Source organism: Pipistrellus hanaki, assembly GCF_964339955.1.
Source record: "Pipistrellus hanaki genome assembly, chromosome: 3".
NCBI classification, from domain to species: domain Eukaryota; kingdom Metazoa; phylum Chordata; class Mammalia; order Chiroptera; family Vespertilionidae; genus Pipistrellus; species Pipistrellus hanaki.
In genome coordinates this window covers 182,083,928-182,100,148 of record NC_140505.1, presented here as the reverse complement: position 1 = coordinate 182,100,148, position 16,221 = coordinate 182,083,928, and the positions used below count along the sequence as shown (strand labels likewise).

The 16,221-nt window shown below is 52.9% G+C and overlaps 1 protein-coding gene and 1 long non-coding RNA gene across 3 annotated transcripts; one reads left to right on the top strand and one right to left on the bottom strand.

Moving 5' to 3' along the window:
• Positions 1 to 1,357: 1,357 nt before the first annotated feature.
• HMOX1 (heme oxygenase 1) lies at positions 1,358 to 9,015 on the bottom strand. 2 transcript variants are annotated; one of them, XM_084880177.1, is made up of 5 exons: positions 8,846 to 9,015; positions 7,290 to 7,410; positions 4,641 to 5,132; positions 3,385 to 3,481; positions 1,358 to 2,054 (listed from the first exon to the last, which is right to left on the bottom strand). In XM_084880177.1, the coding sequence occupies exons 1-5, from the start codon at positions 8,866 to 8,868 to the stop codon at positions 1,930 to 1,932; spliced, it is 858 nt and encodes a 285-aa protein (XP_084736303.1). In that variant the 5' UTR covers positions 8,869 to 9,015; the 3' UTR covers positions 1,358 to 1,929. The 2 variants fall into 2 exon arrangements, with proteins under 2 accessions (XP_084736303.1, XP_084736302.1); XM_084880176.1 differs by lacking the exon at positions 1,358 to 2,054 and adding an exon at positions 2,968 to 3,106 and having other exon boundaries at positions 3,316 to 3,481; positions 8,846 to 9,012.
• Positions 9,016 to 9,120: 105 nt separating this feature from the next.
• On the top strand, positions 9,121 to 11,421 carry LOC311620630. The gene is made up of 2 exons (XR_014794723.1): positions 9,121 to 9,363; positions 10,564 to 11,421. It is a non-coding gene; the product is annotated as an uncharacterized lncRNA (long non-coding RNA).
• Positions 11,422 to 16,221: the final 4,800 nt, after the last annotated feature.

Sequence of the window (16,221 nt, the reverse complement as noted above, 5' to 3'; positions counted from 1 at the left end):
TACATGCACATCTCACAACAAGCAGCGGCTGCTGGGCCTGGTCACCCTTGGGAATCTCCCGGGGAGCTTGTCATAAACAGGAGTCCAGGCACCAGCCAGACCACATTTCCAAAATCAGAGCCTCCCAGGGTGGGGCCAGGGTTCCCCCATGCATGGGGAGGGTTCTGATGCCACCGTCCAGACTGGCGTTAGGACACGCTGGGCCCTCTTACAGCCTTGGGAGGGAGATGTGTTATTATTTTGCCCGTGAACAAAAGGAGACTTGAAGTGATTTGTCCAAGGTTCCAGGCTTAGGGACAAAGCAGGGAAAGGGACAAAGGACCTGCTAGTTCCCAGTCCTCACGTACTGGTTTCTTATTTATCGATTGATTGGTTTACTTTTATTGATTTCAGAGAGGAAGGGAGAGGGAGAGTTAGGAACATCAATGATGAGAGAATCATTGATCAGCTGCCTCCTGCGTGCAAGCACACACACACACACACACACACACACATACACACAACCCAGGCATGTGTCCTTGACTGGAATCAAACCCCGAACCCTTCAGTCCATAGGCCGGCACGCTATCCACTGAGCCAAACCAGCCAGGGCTCAGGTACTCGTCCTGAAGGGAGTGCCTTGTCCCCTGCGCTCCCAGACCCCTCCAGCAAAAGGCTTCCCCTCTCCCAGATGGGGGGCTGCATATTAATATTCCAGTGGCTTTGGGGACTTAGGTTAAGACTTGGGTTATGGATGGAGCTGGGCAGACAGGGCTTAAACCCTTCCTAGCCCTCAGAGCTTGGTAGCTCTCCTGATTTCCTGTGCGAATTCAATGAGATGACAGAGGTGAGATGGCGGGCAGTACAAGCCTCACTTAGCAACAACTCAAAACCCTGGCCGCCCTCGTTTCATCACGCACAGTGTTGGCATGTTACATGCATCCCATTTGCTCTCAAGACGGGCAGGTGAGGCCTCACTGGTGTCATGCTACAGGTAACAGAGCGGAGCCCTCAGAAAGGTTCACGACTAACCTTAAAGGCAGAGCTATGGGGCAGAGTCACAGGGACTTCAACCCAGGGGTCTCGCCTGGTCCCTAAGATTCACAGCACGAGACTCCGGTTGTATCCCAGAACCCGCTCATGTCAGCATGACAGGCAAGCCCCTCCTCTGGCCAGGGGAGCCTTGCTCAAGCAGGGCTCCCCACTAAGAGTTGCCCACCACCTGCTTGAAGCTCACCCACCAACACTGTTCTCAGGACAGAAAACATCCAGCCGGCCATGCCCCCCGCACCTCCATCCCTGCCGCCCACCGTTCAAGGCACAAGTGAGGGAAAGGGCTGTTGCCAGGGGCACAGAGGCCAAGAACAACACTTCGGGGTACTCTCAGCAATGCAGTTTATTATTCCACAAAGTTAGAGACCAAGGCCACAGTGCTGTTAAACCCCTCCCCCAACCCCCCTTCCCCACCCCCAAACCCACCCCAACCCTGCTATTGTAACGGAACACAACAAAATACCACAGGCAGGCTGAGCTGGGAACACAAAGCAGCTCCAACAAAAACAAGACAAAGACACAACATCCTGGCACACGTATGTGAAAAGGGCCCACGGGGCACGGTCAGGGTCAGGCACGTCAACAAAGCAGACCGTGAGCCCGGGGCCTTGGAGGTTTGGGCGGTTGCTACTTCTTCTGGCCACGTCTTCTGGGCTCTGCTGCAGGAACGGGGAGGGGGGAGGGGGTGTCCGAGGGCCCAGCAGGACCCCTCGGTCCGTATGGAGGTTCGGGTCATCGGCTGGATGTGCTTTTGGTTGGGAAGAATGCGCCGACTCCTTCCTCCTTGCCAGAGAGAGGGGGGCACGGGGGCACGGGAGGAGCGGACAGCTCCTCATGCCCTCGGGATCTGCCTTCTCTAGAAAGAGAGTCCACGGCCCAAAAGCCGACACATTGCGCTCACATGGCGTAAAGGCCCATGGCAACCGTTGCCACCAGAAAGCTGAGTGTGAGGACCCATCGGATGAGGGGTGCCTGGGAGAAGACACTGGCCTTCCCTCTGGGGGTCTCTGTGGGCGTGGAGTCTGAAAGAGAAAGGGGGTCCATATGTCAACAACAGGCGGACAGAGGTGGGGTGTCTGAGCTCACAGGAACCCAGCAGAGGGGTGTCAGCAGCCTCCAATCCAGTCCTCCCCCTCAATGCCAGGATTCTGCTAGAACACAAACAAGTGGCCCTCTAGCCACTGCTTGAATTCCTCCAAAGACAGGGAGCTCACTACTTGTCCAGGCTGTCTGCTACTGCCTTTCAACCGGCTCACACTGTGAGACCAGGCCCCCCGGGGGTACTCCAAGGACGTACACTTTGAGAACTGGTGCATAAAGGCAATGTCACCTCATCCCACCAGGCAGCCCATCCCATAGGGACTGGCCATGTTCCCACAGGGGGCCACGTGGTCCTGGCGCAGGCGGAAAAGCCACAGGGAAGGGGGGTTAGGGTGGCACCAAGCAGGTGGTGAGCTTCACCTTAGCCTCTGAGGCATACGAGGGAGGGACTAACACGCAGCAAGATCCCAAGGTTATGTATCTTCCTAGCATCCATGGCAGGGTGACAGCTGGGAATGGCTGCAGACTCCCCGCCCCACATCCGGGGTCTCTGTTCAGGAATCATTCAAGGGCCTCAAAAGAAGCCAAATCCAAGGAAGCTTTGCCCTAGCCGGCATGGCTCAGTGGATAGAGCCTGCTGACTCAAGGGTCCCAGATTTGATTCCGGCCAGGGGCGCAAGCCTGGGTTGTGGGCTCAGTCCCCAGTGGGGGACATGCAGGAGGCAGCTGATCAATGATTCTCTCTCATCATTGATGTTTCTATCTCTCTCTCCTTCTCCCTTTCTCTCTGAAATCAATAAAGAAATATATTAAAAATAAATAAAAGTAAAAAAAGGAAGGCTTTGCCCCTGACTTCAGGGGGTCCGCTGTGTGCAAGTCTCCCCTTCAGAACCAATGCACTAGGACTAACTCGACTGCCCTTGGTTTCAGACATGGGGAAACTGAGGTGGGGGGCGCTTACACGGCATGCCCAGAGTCACGCACCGAAGCTGACCTTTTGTCCCCTGGCCTGCACCCCATTTTTTATTTAGAATAGGGGTGTCGAACTCAATCAGAGAAGGGGCCAAAATCTAAAATCCAGCCTAAATCGCGGGCCGAATGGTTTACTGAACAGTCATAAACTGACAATGTCATAAACTGACAGCGGAGTGCAGTGATGACAGCGCGGTGCGGGCCACATTGCAAGGCCTGGCGGGCTGGATTTGGCCCGAGGGCCTTGTGTTTGACACATGTGATTTAGAACATTCAGAAGACAGAGGAGCGGAGAGGTACTGGAGACCAGAGGCGACGCCGCCGTCCGGAGGCCCTCACCTGGCGTCCCGCTGCCCGCCCGCCGGCGAAGGCCCGGCTGCGAGGGGCTCTGGTCCTCGGCATCCCGGGGCAGCAGCTCCTGCAGCTCCTCGAACAGCTGGAAGGCAGAAGACAGTGTCAGTGAGGGCGGCACTGGCCCAGCTCCCGGGGGATGGGCATCTTGCTATGAAATATTTAGGACAAAGCCCCTAAGGAGAACATGGACTGTTCCTGTACCTTTCGTCCAGCGTAAGAGATAAGATGTTACAAGTGCATTTGACTCGCTTGCCTGCCTGCTCTTCTCCAAACGCTCCCCAATACCCACCCCGGACTGAGGGTTCGCTGTCGCCGTTCCTGGCCTTCGTGTCTCTATGCAGAGCACCGCTTCGTGAGTGGTACCCAGCCCATGCCGCCTGCTTTCCTCACGACTCTGGGAGTCCCCCCGGGAAAGCTGGTTTGGGGGGGGGGGGTATCCGTGAGCCGGGGTTTGCGATGAGGAAGCCGCAGCTCCTACAGGTTAAGTGCTCGGACCCAGGCTAGCCAGGGGTCAGGGAGCAAGAGCCAGCCCTCCAACAGGCCTTTGGCTCAAAACTCCATCCTTCTCCATCTCTCTAAGAGCCATGGATTTTCTTGGAGGATCCACCGACCAGGTTTGGGTTGCTGTCTGAGGGACTGCAAGGAAGGAGTGGGGAGCCAGTAGACCATGAGCTAGGAGTCCCGACCGCAGAGCACCTCCAGGTGGGGGAGCGACAGAACAACTTCCAGGCTAGGAGGAACCTCACGCCCCCACCTCAGTTCTGTCCACGAACCCCTCCTTCCAGGCTTTCCTCAAAGTGCCCAGGACTGGAGGCACTTTCTAGCTGGGCAGAGAGGCCCCCAGTCAGAGGCCACATCTGGGGCACCTACACCCTCTGCAGTGCCCACCTGGCAACGCTCAGGTGCACACACAGCTTGAGTGTCGTCAATCCTACTGGGATGCCCATGCCTCACGAGAACAGCAGCTAACACCAGAGGGCCGCCCCTGTGCTAGGCCCCACTATGGCGACTTGACTGCTATAAACTCATTTAACCCTCACAGCTCTAGGAGGCAGGCACCATGACCCACTCATTGACAGACGGGGAAATTGAGCTGGAGATTAAGGGGCCTAAGATCCCCTAGCAGAACTAGAACCCAGGCTTCTGCTCCCCCAAATCTCGCCCCCTAATTCCCCCCCCCCCCCCCGCCACCTCCCGCCTCCGATATAACAGAGGAACAACAAACTGGAGTCAACCCTCACCTGAATGTTGAGCAGGAAGGCGGTCTTGGCCTCTTCGATGACCCTCCCCTTGACCTCGGGGGTCATCTCCAGGGAGTTCATGCGGGAGCGGTACAGCTGCTTGAACTTGGTGGCGCTGTCGATGTTGGGGAAGGTGAAGAAGGCCAGGCCCTCGCCGGAGCTGGGCAGGTCCAGGGCCTTCTGGGCAATCTTCTTGAGCACCTGGCCCCCCGACAGGTCGCCCAGATAGCGGGTGTAGGCGTGGGCCACCAGCAGCTCGGGCTGCTCGCGCCCCACCTCGTGGAGCCGCTGCGCGTAGCGCCGGGTGGCCTGTGTGTAGGGGATGGCCTCCTGCCAGCGGGGCCCGTACCAGAAGGTCAGGTCCTGCTCCAGGGCCGCCCGGCGGTGCAGCTCCTCTGGGAAGTAGAGGGGCGCGTAGACCGGGTTCGCCTTGTTGCGCTCAATCTCCTTCTCCAGGGCCTTGTAGATGTGATACAGGGAGGCCATCACCAGCTGAAACCAGAGAGAGCAGGTCAGGACCCTCTTCCCGACAGCAGCCCCCATCCCCTCCCCAGGCTGGGCTCCCCCGTCCCGCCAGTCCCTCCAACCTCCCCACACTGATCACACACAAACAACTGATGGCACAGCCGAAACCGGTTTGACTCAGTGGATAGAGCATCAACCTGTGGACTGAAGGGCCCCCGGTTCGATTCCGGTCAAGAGCATGTACCTTGGTTGCAGGCACATCCCCAGTAGGGGGCGTGCAAGACTCTCTCTCTCTCTCTCTCTCATCGATGTTTCTAACTCTCTCTCTCCCTTCCTCTTCGTAAAAAATCAATAAAAATATATTTTAAAAAGAAAAACTGATGGCCTAAAGCCTTTTTACCCCACAGGGTAAACACGTGGCCTAACTTAATCCTCACAAAAACATAGGAGCTGCCATCCCCATTTTACAGAAAAGCAAACCAAGGCTCAGGGGGGGTAGGAGATGTGGAGGTTGCACAGCCGGTGAGAAATGGCACTGGAATCAAGCCCAGATGCTGCTAGGAAGCCACGGTGGCTCTGAGCAAGGGGGTGCCTGAATGAAAGCGCTTGCAAGGGACACAGGTGCCTCTACTTTGACCTCTGGGTGGCCGGCTGCAGGGCCCCCATTCCCCCTCCTGGAGGCCCACGCTGAACCTCACCACCTCTGGCTGCTGGGCTGGGGAATTCCTGTTACACATAACACTCCAGCTGTGTGGCCATGGGTGAGCCACGCTCCCTCGCTGGGAGATCTGAGGTCTGAGGGACTGCAAAGGGAATATTCCTAAACTATCGAGCAGGATGACACAGGTACAGCACTGGGCACAGCCTGGCACTCAAGCCCTGAATCAGAGGCCGTGATGACGAATGCCACCTCCTTCCGCATAATCTAAGCGCCCACTCTCACAGACTTCGTGCCCACTCTGAACTCAGTGGCTTAGCGGTAAAATCCCAATCTCCCATCTGGGAGGAGAGGCGGGGCTTCGGATGGGGCATTCAGCAGCCACTCCCTGCTTCCCTGCTGCCACTGCCACTTAACAGCAACTGGGTGAAAGTCATCTCTTTCAGGGGAAAGAGGAAGATGAAGAGGGAACAAGGGCTAGAGTCAGCACCCACACGACAGGGTGTAGGCAAAGGCCCCAACCCACTTACAAGCGCTTGTTAAATCCCCCTTCGCTGGGGCACCTGAGGCTGGGCGTGGGGGAAGGCCCAGGCCGGGGAAAGGGAGAGGCGCCAGGAGTGGCGGATAAAGCTCCCGCCCTCTGTGTGCAGCCCGAACAAGCCCTTCCCCGTGCTGATGCTTTAACACTAGGCCCTTGTCTGGTTCTCTGTCAAGAGCGTCCTATTTGCATGAATTGCACAACGATGCTGAGAAACAGCAAAGTCGGCGTCTAGCATAAAGGGAGTGCTTAAGAAAACCCACTTCAACCCTAGCCGGTTTGGCTCAGTGGATAGAGCGTCAGCCCGCAGACTCAAGAGTCCCAGGTTCAATTCTGGTCAAGGGCATGTACCTTGGTTGAGGGTACATACCCACTAGGGAGTGTGCAGGAGGCAGCTGATCAATGTTTCTCTCCCATCGATGTTTCTAACTCTCTATCCCTCTCCCTTCCTCTCTGTAAGAAATCAAATATATATATATATATATATATATATATATATATATATATATATTTTTTTTTTTTTTTTTTTTAAGGAAATGGTGGATCCAGGGCTCAAACCCATACTACCCCTTGCCTTCGAGGTAGATTAGCATTAAGTCAGGACCAACCTTGGCTTGCCTTTGGCCTTTCCAATGTGCTTACTGACTGTGTGACCGTCCATTAATTTCTTAACCTCTTTGAGCCTTCCCTTCCTTCTCTTCCTTTTCAGGGCTGAGGCACAAATTAGATACCAAGTGTGTAAACGCCCAGCTTGGAATAGGTGCTCCGTTGATGGCACCACTGGCCCCGGCTCCTCCACAATACGATGTAGCAGGCTATGAATTCGCTGTGTGACCTTGGGTAAGTCACCTCCCCTCTCTGAGCCTCAATGTCATCATCATCTACAAAATGATCCTCTCAAGGCATTCCTATCTGGTCCCTCAGCATCCCTGGTCCCGGACCTACAGAAGCACACCCACACCTGTCACACCTCCCCCAGGACACATACCTTAAAGCCTTCCCGAGTCACCTGGCCCTTCTGAAAGTTCCGCATGAACTCAGCATTCTCTGCCCGGGTGTGCACCTCCTTGGTGGCCTCCTTCAGGGCCTCTGACAAATCCTGGGGCATGCTGCGGAGGGCGGGGAGGAAGGGTGAGTAAGAGGGTGGGTATGAGCACCCCGAGCTCTGAGGGTGCCCCTCGCCTGTAGGCAGGCCTTCCGAAGCTGTCAGCTTTATCAGGCTTCTCCACAGAAATAAGTCCAGCCTCCCATATACCTAGTCCACAGGCCACATCATTCCCAACTGCCTTAAGATGCAGACCCATAGTCCTGGCAGGGTAGCCCATTGGTTAGCCTCTCATCCGGGTAAGCCAATGGGGTTGTGGGTTTGATCCACGTCAGGGCACACACAAGAATCAACCAAGGTTGTGGGCACATCCCCAGTTGGGGGGTGCAAAAGGCAGCTGATCGATATTTCTAACTCCCTGTCCCTCTGTAAAAAATCAATAAAATATATATTTTTTTAAAGAATCAACCAAGGAATGCATAAACAAGTGGAACAACAAATCAATGTTTCTCTCTTCCCGCCTTCCTCTCTCTCTAAAATCAATCAGTAATTTTTAAATGTAAAAAAGAAAAAAAAGATGCAAGCCCCTCAACACTCTTCCATCACGAGGAGGCATTGTACTGTGGTCCCCAAACCCAGGGGGAAATCCGGGCTGTCATTCTAAGGAAAGGGGAGAGGAGGAGGTGCACAACCAGGAAGCAGCAGCAGAGGGCGGGGTGAGCCCTGCACTCCGGGTCTGATTGCGCGGAGGCGCTTTTAGAGCGAAGATTGAACTCATTTATTTTGTGGAGATTTCGGGTCCAAATCTCATTACTTCCTAGGATATACTCATTATAAAACACTTGTGTTAAAATGCCTGAGTAAAGCAATGCTTTCCTAAAAATAAAATAAGTTTCTGTGGTTTGTCTGGACTTCTTTCCCACAGAATTGCCATTTCTCCTTTCTCTCCTACCCACACCCCTTCGGAGAAGCAAACACCCCCGTTCCCTGCGTGCAGACGAGTCCCTGGGAGAAGGGAGGGAGCCACGCTCGGACGGATGACCAAAGTTCAAACCGCTGCCAGACACCTGCTGGCGGCCGCCCCGGGGCTGCTGCTCCCTGGGCTGTGAAAGGGGCGGCCGGGGAGGGTGGGCTTGGCCCTGGGTGGCCGCGGGCAGAGCTAGGCAGCCGGCCCCGCGGCTCCGGGGGCCCCAGGTCATCAGGCAGAGGCGCCGCCGAGCACACTCCAAAGTGCAAATCCTAGCCGCGCAGCCGGGCACCTGGCAGCACCCCGTGGGTCGCCCGGTCCCTGCGGGGCGCGGGCAGCTGAGGCACCGTCCACCCCTCCAGCTGCTCACGGTGCGGGCAGGGTCGGCGCCCATCCTCCTCCTCCCGACCCCGGGCCGGGGCTCGGCGCGTGGCTCCGGCTCTGGCTGGGAGGGGAGGGAGGGCAGGTCCCCGCGCCCGGTCCGTCCCGTCCCCGTCCCCGTCCCCGTCCCCGTCCCCAGCCCAGCGCTTGCCTGTCGGGCTGCGGGCGCTCCATCTGGGCGTCTGGGCTCACTCGGGACCGGCTCCGACGGCGCTGGCTGGGGACCGGCTCGGGATCGAAGATCGGATCCGGATCGAGGATCGGCTGGGATCGGCTCGGGGCTGGTTCCGGTGTGCGACGTCGGTGGGTGAAGGCGAGCGAGTGACAGAGCCGAGCCCAGCCGTCTATTTATACCCGAACGGGGGTCACGTGGCTGCCGCCCAGCAGCTGATCCCTCCCAGGCGGAACCCCGCGGCACGCCCGCCCGCCCGGGCCGCGTGGGGGGAGAGGGAGGAGGAGGGAGCAGCGGTCACATGAGCCTTGGAAAACAAAGCAAAGCTTTTAGGAACAGAACGTGTAAGAAAGAAAAAAAAAAAAAAAAAGCAGCTCCTCTGGAGCTCTGAGCAGCTGTGTGTGATTTTGCTCCTTCCACACACCCGCCCGCAGGGATGGGGCTTGAGGCCCCCGGAGTCCAGGGTTCCAGAGAGCCGGGAGCAGCGCATCTCAGAGGTGCGGGCTGGTGGGCACCGGGGGAGCCCCCAGTGACCAGGGGTTCCCAGCCCTCAGTCCAGGCTGCTGCTCATTTCTCATTCCAGCTGGCAGCCCCGGCTCGGCAGGAACAGACGCCCCTACCCCTCCACCCCCACCCCCACCCCCACCCCGGGCAGAGGAGCGGGACCTGGTTCCTCAGGCCCTCTGTGGAGCTCGCAGCCCTCCCCCCTGCTTATTCAGCTTCCTGACTTCCCCTTCCCGCTCCACAAGCCCTAGGAAAGATCCAGACGGTCTTCTCCTGGGATCTGCCAAACAGCGGCCCCCCCACCCCCCACCCCATTCCACATCCTAATCCCTGAACCTGCGAATGTGTTCCTTTCCAGGGCAAAAGGGATTTTGCAGATAGATGCGGGTGCGTTAAGGATCTTGTAATGGGAGATTATCCTGGATTATCCAAGTGAGCCCAGTGTAATCACCAAGTCCTCGTAAGAGGGGGGCTGCAGCGTGACAGCCACAGACGGGGGTGTGTGTGTGTGTGTGTGTGTGTGTGTGACAGGAAAGCTGAGGACAGGGAGAAAGGATGACATACAAATTCGTGAAGCAGTCCTTTTTTAAAATAATAATAATAATAATAATAATAATAATAATAATTTTTTGAGTTTATGGAGAGACCCTCTCCTGTGTGTGACAGGAGCTGCTCGGGGCTGGCTGTGAGTGTGGAGGTAGGGACCACCAGCAGGCCGCCTCAGGAGCCAGAACCTTGAGCAAGTGGATTCTCCTTAGAACTCCAGAGGGCACGCAGCCCTGCCAGCGTAGGACGCTGACCTCCAGAGAACAAATTACATCAACATCGAATAGGTTAACGGAGTTTGCCAGTGAATTCGAGGCTACAGACTTTATGATAGGGAGGACACCCTGGACTTCCTGGAGAGACCAGAACCTTCCCTGGCGGGGGCAGAAGGCGGAGAGGTGGGGAGGGTGAGGGGACTCGGGGATTGCAGTGTTCCATCTGAGTCGAGGCCAGGATTTCCGAACAGGGAGGGGGGTGTGAGGGAGAATTGCACTCAAGGATAACTCCAGAGTTTTGGGGTTCAACCAGCTAGGAAGACAGAACTGCCGGTTTAGTGTCAGGACTGTGTCAGACAAATCAATGTTGCAATGTATGGACAGGGGCTTTGCAAACAAAGTGATAAACAGGAATCTTTTGTCCTTTTCTAGAAGTTTCACTTCCTCCTGCTGCCTGGAAAGCTGCCCTTTTCACCCACCGCAGGGAGGCTGAGGCAGCAGCAGTGACTCAGCAAAATCCGCCCCGCTCCGGAGTCTCCCTCCCAACCATGACACAGCAGAAATGCTGCTGCACGTGGCGAATGAGGAAATCTCGACTCAGCACTCCGGGCGGGCGCCGCCTGCAGCCTGGAAAAACAGAAGCGGTTTGGGCTGCAGGGAGGGGCCAGACTGTGGCTCTGGAGCTTCTCACAGTCAAAAGCAGAGGCGAGGCCCCAGCTAAGGGGGAGTCTCTTGTTTCCGCTGGGCCGTGTCCCAGGAAAATGGAGAGACCCTCTCCTGAGCACCCCTGATGAATGAGGTCACACAGGGTTTCCTGAGCCCACACAGGCCCCAGAGGGCACGCCTTGGACCCAGCAGGGCAGGGACCCCGTGGCCACGGGCAGCCTAAATGGAGCACCGCCTTCCTCACACACTGGACAGGGAGCCGCCTGGGTGTCAGCAGGGCTGAAATCCCATCACAGACAGGGGGACATGTTTGCTACACATGTAACACACAGTAGGGGAGCACTCCTCAGTGAAAGAGCTCCAGAAAGAAGTTAGACAGCCCTAACCGGTTTGGCTCAGTGGCTAGAGCATGGGCCTGCGACTGAAAGGTCCCAGGTTCGATTCCGGTCAAGGGCATGTACCTTGGTTGTGGGCACATCCTCAGTAGGAGGTGTGCAGGAGGCAGCTGATTGATGTTTCTCTCTCATTGATGTTTCTAACTCTCTATCCCTCTCTCTTCCTCTCTGTAAAAAAAAAAAAAAAAAAAAAAAAATCAATAAAATATATATTTTTTAAAAAAAAGAAGTTAGATAGTCGCCAGGAAAGGCGAATGAACATTCAATACTGGTTTTAACGTAAGAAACATTCAAAACTGAAGAATTTTCTGGTGCTCGCTTTGGCAGCACATACACTAAACTAGGGACCGTCCGGCAAGGATTAGCATGGCCCCGGAGAAAGGATGACATACAAATTCGTGAAGCAGTCCTTTTTTAAAATAATAATAATAATAATAATAATAATAATAATAATATTTTTTTGAGTTTATTTAAGCCAAACCTGACAATTGCCGGGAAGCAGAATCTCAACGGATTGCTCCGGAGAATGGCAATCAAAGGAGGAGACTTAAGTGGGTTATATGAAATCTATTGGTGATCGATTAGCAAAGAGTGTGGCGGGGGACCTGGGGATTGGATAGACGTACTTCTTTTACTTACGTGGGTGCATGATAGCTAACAGTCAGCAACTAACTCCGTAACAATGAAGGGGTTCAGCTGAAACCGGTTTGGCTCAGTGGATAGAGCATCGGCCTGTGGACTGAAAGGTCCCCGGGTTCGATTCCGGTCAAGGGCATGTATGTTGGTTGCGGGCACATCCCCGGTAGGGGGTGTGGAGGAGGCAGCTGGTTGATGTTTCTCTCTCATTGATGTTTCTAGCTTTCTGTTCCTCTCCCTTCCTCTCTGTGAAAAATCAATAAAATATATTTTAAAAACAAAACAAAAAAACAATGAACGGGTTCATGGTCTGGCGGAGCCTGTGTGTGGAGGGGTCCGGGAAAAGTGAAATGGCTTTGTTTCTGCAAAGGCCTGCTCATTGGACAGTCACCTTAGACAGGCTCAGTGACGGTGAAGACGAACCTTTGTTAGGGAAAATACTGCCTTAGGACATGACTCTCCACCCTAAATGGCTCTCAGTTAGCAAAAAAGTTTCCATTTCCGGCCATCCTTTGTGGTTACCTAGGTCTCTAAGTTTGCAAGGTGGCCAGGCCCCCCTTCTCTGCGCTAGTCAGGGTAGCCGGTAGCCCTCTTTGTCCATGCTGGGTGCTGACCATGAGCCTCCTGGGAGGGCTGGGAGCTAAAAAGGTCAGGAGAAGACCAGCTGGCTGATGGAACACCTTTCCATCCATTATTTATTTATTTATTTATTTATTTATTTATTTATTTATTAAGGCATCACATATTTGTCCTCAACCCCCATCCCAATCCTCCCCCCACTCATACCCCCACCCCCTTATTGTCCTTGACCACTGGTTAGGCTCATATGTGAGCACATAAGTCCTTTGGTTGATCTCTCCCTTTTATCCCCACCCTCCCTCTGAGGTTCAACAGTCTGACCCATGGCTACTTATCTCTGGGTCTGTTCTTTTTTTTTTTTTTTTAATATATTTTATTGATTTTGTACAGAGAGGAAGGGAGAGAGATAGAGAGCTAGAAACATCGATGAGAGAGAAACATCGACCAGCTGCCTCTTGCACACCCCTACTGGGGATATGCCCGCAACCAAGATACATGCCCCCGACCGGAATTGAACCCGGGTCCCTTCAGTCCCCAAGCCGACGCTCTATCCATTGAGCCAAACCGGTTTCGGCTCTGGGTCTGTTCTTGTTCATCAGTCTATGTTGTGCACCATTTCCCCCAGATGCGTGAGATCATATTCTACTGAAAATATACTTATAAGAATCAAAAATGAGACAAGCAAAAATCATTATGCTGAAAGGCATATATTCTTGATCTCCCTCACTTCCCCTCGGCTCTGGTCCACAGCCTTCTGTCACTCTGAAACCAAATAGCCACGGGTCCCAGCTGCCTGTCGCTACGTGAGCCAATGAAGCAGAGACAGGGATGAATCATATATGTATGCGTGTTTATTCCGACGATGCCGGCAGTATGGGGGAGCAGCAGGTCACCCACGAAAGTCTGGTCTGTACCCCATAAACCAGCTGCTTCTCCCGGGTAGGACAAACATGACACGGGAAGTAGGCAATGCGGCCTGGGGGTTGGACTGATTGTTTGGACAACAAGGTTGTTCACCTTTCCATGGTAACAGGTAGTTCGCCAATGAGAATGGGCAGCATTCCAAAGTTGACTGTCCCAGGTCCCAGGGGTACGCTGCTCCTGGCCAGGTTAGACTGTGCTTACTGTAATCAGAACCAAACAACCGAGGTTAACAGAGCATGATTAATATTTGTTATAGTTAGGAACAGACCCAGAGATAAGGAGCCATGGGTCAGACGGTTGGACCTCAGAGGGAGGGTGGGGATAAAAGGGAGAGATCAACCAAAGGACTTATGTGCACACATATGAGCCTAACCAGTGGTCAAGGACAATAGGGGGGTGGGGGGCAAGAGGGGGTGGGGTGGAGGATTGGAATGGGGGGTTGAGGACAAATATGTGATACCTTAATCAATAAAGAAATTAATAATAAAAAAGAATGGGAAAGGGGAGATATCTGTAACACTATCAACAATAAAAAGTATATTAAAAATATATATATTTGTTATAGTTATAACTATAGTTAGTCCCCAATAATCAGATTCTGCTCCTAACAGCTCCCCATGGCTCTTGGGAGAAAGCACAAGTGCAAGCACAAGCCTGGCACACCTTGCCCTGTCCTGGTCCTCCTGCCCCAATGCCCTCTCACCCTTGTGCCAAGCTCGTCATCTTCCAACACTCAGCCCAGAAAGGGATTCTGGACTGCAAAGAACGCACTAACTCTATAAAATGTATTCTATAGAATAAATCATTAAGGAAAATCTTGGTGATCTTAGATTTGGCAGATTTCTCAAATACAGCACAAAATGTCAGGGAGGAAAATTCAACCAATGGAACTTTATAAAACAAACAAACAAACATTTTTTAAAAAAATATATTTTATTGATTTTATACAGAGAAGGGAGAGAGATAGCGAGTTAGAAACATCGATGAGAGAGAGTCATCGATCAGTTGCCTCTTGCACACCCCCTACCGGGGATATGCCCGCAACCAAGGTACATGCCCTTGACCGGAATCGAACCCGGGACCCTTCAGTTCCCAAGCCGACGCTCTATCCATTGAGCTAAACCGGTCCCGGCCAAACAAACAAACATTTTGTTCTTCAAAAGGCAAAGTTATGAAAAGATGTTCAACTTCATAGGTCATCAGGAAAATGAAAATTAAAGCCACAATGAGATACCACCACTTTTTTTTTTTTTTTTTTTTTTACTGCACACCTATTTAAATGGCTAAAATTAAAAAGACTGTTGCCCTGACTGGGTAGCTTAGTTGGTTATGTTAGGGGCAGAAAGAGAATCTAACTTCTCACAGTTATAGTTATGAGAAGCATTAATCCTGCTCTGTTAGCCTTGATTGTTTGGTTCTGATCGAAGAAAGCACCTTCTAACCTGGCTGGGAGCTGATTCCCAGGCCCAGGAATCAACCTTGCAATGTCCTCCCTTATCTTGGAAAGATTAACAATCTTGTTGCCCAAACAATGGTGGCCTGCCCACATTGCCTGTAACCTGTAACCATTCTTATTCTTTTTACCCACTTCCCTTGTAATCTTTGTCCTACCCAGTATAAACAGCTGGTTTGGGGGAGAAGGGGTGTCCACATCAGATTCTTGTGAGGACCTGCTACTTTCCCACACTGCCCGCATTATTGGAATAAACGCTCATATATGATTCAACCCTGTTTCTGCTTAATTGACTCAACCAATGAAAATGGTTGTCCAGTTTCAGTTAAGAGTGTCATCTCAATATGCCAAGGTTTCCAATTTGACCCTTGGTCCGGACATATACAGAAATTAACCAATGATGCACCCTTCATAGCAGCACAATTTACAAAAGCTAAGATTTGGAAACAGCCTAAGTGCCCATCAGCAAATGAGTGGATTAAAAAACTGTGGTACATCTACACAATGGAATACTGTGCTGCTGTAAAAAGGAAGGAACTCCTAACATTTACAACAGCATGGATGGCACTGGAGAGCATTATGCTAAGCGAAATAAGTCAGTCAGAGAAAGATAAATATCACATGATCTCACTCATTTGTGGAAAACAATGAACAATATAAACTGATGAACGAAAACAGATCCAGAGACAGAGAAACATTGATCACATGATCAAACCTCAGAGGGAAGCAAAGTAGGGGAGGGTGAGGGGAACAGGGGAGAAATCAACCAAAGGACTTGTGTGCATGCATATAAGCATAACCAATGGACACAGACACCAGGGGGGTGAGGGCATGGGGGGGGAGGGTAATGGAAGGATAAGGACACATATGTGATACATTAACCAATAAAGAAAAAAAAAGAACTAATGAATGAATGAATGTGTGGAACAATTGATGTTTGTTTCTCTCCTGAGCAGAGGAAACACCTTTTCTGACCGCTTATTGGCTAAGCTTCGGGTATGCCACTGGCTTGAGTAATAAGAATCCAAGAAGGTGATCTAGGGTTTTTCCACCTCATTCCTAGAGGAAAAAACAAAGGTCCGCTGCGCGAGGGACTAAGAAGTGTCATATCCTGCCCTTGCCGGTTTGACTCAGTGGATAGAGCCTCAGCCTGTGAACCGAAGGGTCCGGGTTCAATTCTGACCAAGGGCATGTACCTAGGTTGCAGGCTCCTCCCTGGCCGGGGCCAGGTCAGGGCTCCTGCAGGAGGCAACCAATCAAAGTGTCCCTCTCACATTGATATTTCTCTCTGACTTTCCCTTTCTCTTCCAAGCTCTCTAAAAAATCAATGAAAAAATATCCTCAGGTATGTGCCAGCAACCAAGGTACATGCCCTTGACCAGAATCGAACCTGGAGCCCTTGAGTCCACAGGCTGATGCTCTATCCACTGAGCCACA

Coding starts and splice junctions, on each gene's coding strand:
- HMOX1 (XM_084880176.1), bottom strand. CDS start 8,868: ATGGAGCGCCCGCAGCCCGACAG. Junction 5,133..7,289: donor TGACTCGGGAAGGCTTTAAG/GTATGTGTCCTG, acceptor CTCTGGTTTCAG/CTGGTGATGGCCTCCCTGTA. Junction 3,107..3,315: donor GCTCCTCTGTCTTCTGAATG/TTCTAAATCACA, acceptor TCGACACCCCTA/TTCTAAATAAAAAATGGGGT.